Genomic DNA, 3485 nt, shown 5'->3' on the forward strand with positions numbered 1-3485 from the left:
TGGCGAAGCCGTACACATCCACCTTCCTCTCTGCCTGCATCATGTCCAGCATCGCGTCGATGACGATGAAGGTGCCCGTGCGTCCCACCCCGGCGCTGGAAGAGAAGGGACACGGGTCAGGGCAGCAGTGCTGGTGCTGGGGGGGTCCCTGGCAGAGCAGCCTGCAGCCAGACGGAGCCTTCCCAGCTGTGGGGAAGCAGCAACACCTGTTGGGGTGGGGAGAGAGGTCCCCAGCCTGGTGGTCAGCGTGGCCTGGGTTCCTGGGGGGTGAGGCACACAGAGCATCTCCTGGGACTGCTGCCACCAGAGGGCATGGAGGCAGAGAGCCAGGGGAGCCAGCGTCTCAGGGGCTGCCTGTTCCTACCAGTCACCCCCCATCACGGGATGGGGAGCCCATGGGGAAGCTGTGTTTCCATAGTGGTAACTCAGCCCTTAAGGAGAAGAAGAAAGATGAGGCCAGAAGATGCTATGGAAAGACAAAACACTTTCGTCAGCTGCCTGCTGAGAAGAAAGCTGGGAAGATGGACTTGGGAGGTGGCAGATGTGATTATCTCTGCCTTTAACTGTAGGGCTTTCCCTTACTGAGGTGTGGAAAGCCTCTGTGTGTCCCCCAGGGTTGCTGCTGTCCTTGAAACCTCTCCACATGTGGTCAAACACCATGGCCCCAGGCACACTGTCAGCTGAGCACTGCCTTCCCACAACGAGGGACACTGCCCTCTCGAGCCCAGGGCAGCAGAAAGCCAAGGGAGATGCCACCAAAGCCCAGCAGTGATGCTCAGCTGAGCTCACTCAGCGTCCGACTAACCCAAACGACCACATGAGTTGCAACACCATCACATCACTGATTCCAAGATGTCCCTTCAATTCACATGTCTTTGTTTGAATGTCCCCGTGTGGAACATTCACATTTAACATGGGAAAGTGAAAGGAAAACAAACAAAAAGAGACTGACTGAAAGAAAACAAGGTCATCCTTCTGGTGCTAAATAGGAGACATTTTCCAAGTGACCCAGGAGAGGCAGAGGTCAACTGTGACCAGGACTTACCTGCAGTGCACAACTATTGCTCCTGCATATTGGGGATTGCAGGTCTTCACCTTCTTCAAGAACTTCAGCATCCCAATGGGGGTGAAGGGGACCCCAAAGTCGGGCCAGCTGGTGAAGTGGAACTGGGTCACCAGGCGCTGGGGCTTCTTGTTCGTCACGTCGCCGACCTGGAGGAGAAACGTGGGCTCAGGTTCAGGAGAAATACTCAAGATTTCATTTCTTTCCCCAAAAAGAAGGGTAGAGAGGGAGCTACAGCTCTAAGACTCAGCTGGATGGCTTCAGAAGCACCAGCATCCACATGCTGAAAGGGCACAGACTGGATCCACAGCCAAATTAGTTTTTAAAATGACATTTTCACTGTCCAGCATCGCATCCTGGGGGTGACAGATGCCAGCCTGGCCTCAGCTCTGGCCCCAGCCTGGCAGAAGCTGCTGGATTTCATTCCCAGCAGGCTCCAACAGAAGCTGCTGCTCCATCCTTTCTGACACATCTGCCCACAGCATCCTCAGTTCAAGGCAGGAGGGGAAACCACCCACCTCCAAGTGGTCAGAGTGAAGGGTGAAGCTCAAGAGAGCCCTGCTCAGGGTCTAGACAGGTTTTCAGTCCCCAGCTCTTCCTTGCCTGCCTCCAGGAGCAGCAGGAGAACAAAGGGAGAGACTAAAGCATCCAGAGCCTCCTTGGAGGACAATAAAATGCATCAACAGATGGGAAAGGAATCAAAACCAATGAGTGTGGCACTGGGTTTTGTCTCAGCTCATGGGATAAATGTGATTATTTGCAGGCATTAAGTGTCCGAGGGTGAGAGCAGGAACTGATCCTGTGAACTTTAGGTTTGTCCTGCTCTGGGGTGGGAGCTGGACTGGGTGATCCAGGCTGTCTGAGGAGGCAGTTGAGCCACCATCCCTGGAGACATCTAAGAAGACAGATGTGGTGCCAGGAAACAGGGTTTAGTGCTGGACGTGGCAGAGTTGGGATAGTGGTTGGACTCAATGGTCTTGAAGGTCTTTTCCAACCAGAATGATACTGTGACACTGTGAACAACAAGTGCTGGAGTCTTACAGGACTGAATTTCAGCCTTGGCATCCATCAGCTCCCCTGCTCTCAGCACAGCCATGCTGGTATCCACTGGGAACGGGCTCTAGGGTGTTTCAGGTGAGTAAATTCTTAATAGCCCTGGTTAAAAAGGGGTGCTGGGCTCAGTTCATCCCAACTCTGCTCTCACGGCACTTCAGAGGAGTCAAGGAGCATGGCAGTGCCTGTTGGATGCCCAGCATGGAGAGGGCAGGGATGGGAAGAGATGGGAAGGGATGGGATGGGAGATGCAAGCCCTGGCACCTGCTGGATGCAGAACTTCCGCACGGTGTAATCCACCAGGACAGTCACATCCTCCACGGACACACGGATGTTCCCATAGGTCCAGCAGCCCTGATCTGGCCAGTACTGAGCACATTTACACTGTGGGGAGAGAAAACAGGCACACGTGAGCTCTGGACCCTCACAATCCTGAGATCAGCTCCAAGAACAGACCCATAGGCATGAGATGTGTGGGATTCGGACAAAGTTGGGTTAGATACCAGTCAAGGATGCCTTCCAGCACCTACCTCCTTCCTCTCTTTCAGGTTGGTCACCATGACAATTGTCGCTGTGTTTTGCTCCCAAATCATCCTCCAAAAATCGTTCACCGTTTCTTCCTTTGGTCCTAAGGGGAAGGTAAAAAGGAACGTGGTCTCTGGGATCCACCCCTCCAGCCCTGAGGCTGAAACCCAGTGTGTGAAGTCACCCGTCCCAGATGATGCAACACATTTTTTGCCAATAGGTGTCAGCACAGGAGGTGTTTTGGTGTCTGGGAATGTTGGCTAAGCCAAGGAACAATCCTACCACAGAAGAACGGGGCTTTCGGGATATTTTTTTTATGAGGAATTCCATTTTTAGCCCAAGAAAGGGAAATTGGACAAGTAGGAGCATGGAAATGACTTGCTCGAGGTCACCCAAAGAAATCGTGGCCATCGCAGTAAGTGATGGGACAAGAGGGAAGGGCCTCAAGTTGTGCCAGGGGAGGCTTAGATTGGATCTTGGGAACAATTTCTTCCCCAAAGAGTTGTCAGGCCCTGGCCCAGCCTGCCCAGGGCAGAGGTGGAGTCCTTATCCCTGGAAGGGTTTGAAACTCTTGTAGATATGGCACTTGGAGACATGGGTTAATGGTGGCCTTGGCAGTGCTGGGATAATCACAGAATCCCAGGGGTTGGAAGGGACCTGGAAAGCTCCCCCAGCCCAACCCCCCTGCCAGAGCAGGATCACCCAGAGCACATCACACAGGAATGTGTCCAGGGGGGTTTGAATGTCTCCAGAGAAGGAGACTCCACAGCCTCTCTGGGCAGCCTGGCCCAGGGCTCTGTCACTCTCACAGCAAAGAAGGTTTTTCTGATGTTTACGTGGAACT

At 53.5% G+C, this 3485-nt stretch overlaps 1 protein-coding gene across 1 annotated transcript in view; it reads right to left on the reverse strand.

Annotated features, from left to right (window-relative positions):
- Window positions 1-3485, reverse strand: part of PTPRA (protein tyrosine phosphatase, receptor type, A) — a 71282-nt gene that overhangs the window by 7657 nt on the left and 60140 nt on the right. Inside the window, exons 11-14 of the mRNA XM_009994706.1 lie at window positions 2647-2744; window positions 2381-2500; window positions 1046-1212; window positions 5-95 (exon numbers count right to left, since the gene is read on the reverse strand). Coding sequence (XP_009993008.1) covers window positions 5-95; window positions 1046-1212; window positions 2381-2500; window positions 2647-2744 — 476 coding nt within the window. The remainder of the gene's footprint in view (window positions 1-4; window positions 96-1045; window positions 1213-2380; window positions 2501-2646; window positions 2745-3485) is intronic.

The sequence above is a fragment of the Chaetura pelagica genome, unplaced genomic scaffold, assembly GCF_000747805.2.
Source record: "Chaetura pelagica isolate M959 unplaced genomic scaffold, ChaPel_1.0 scaffold133, whole genome shotgun sequence".
Taxonomy (NCBI): domain Eukaryota; kingdom Metazoa; phylum Chordata; class Aves; order Apodiformes; family Apodidae; genus Chaetura; species Chaetura pelagica.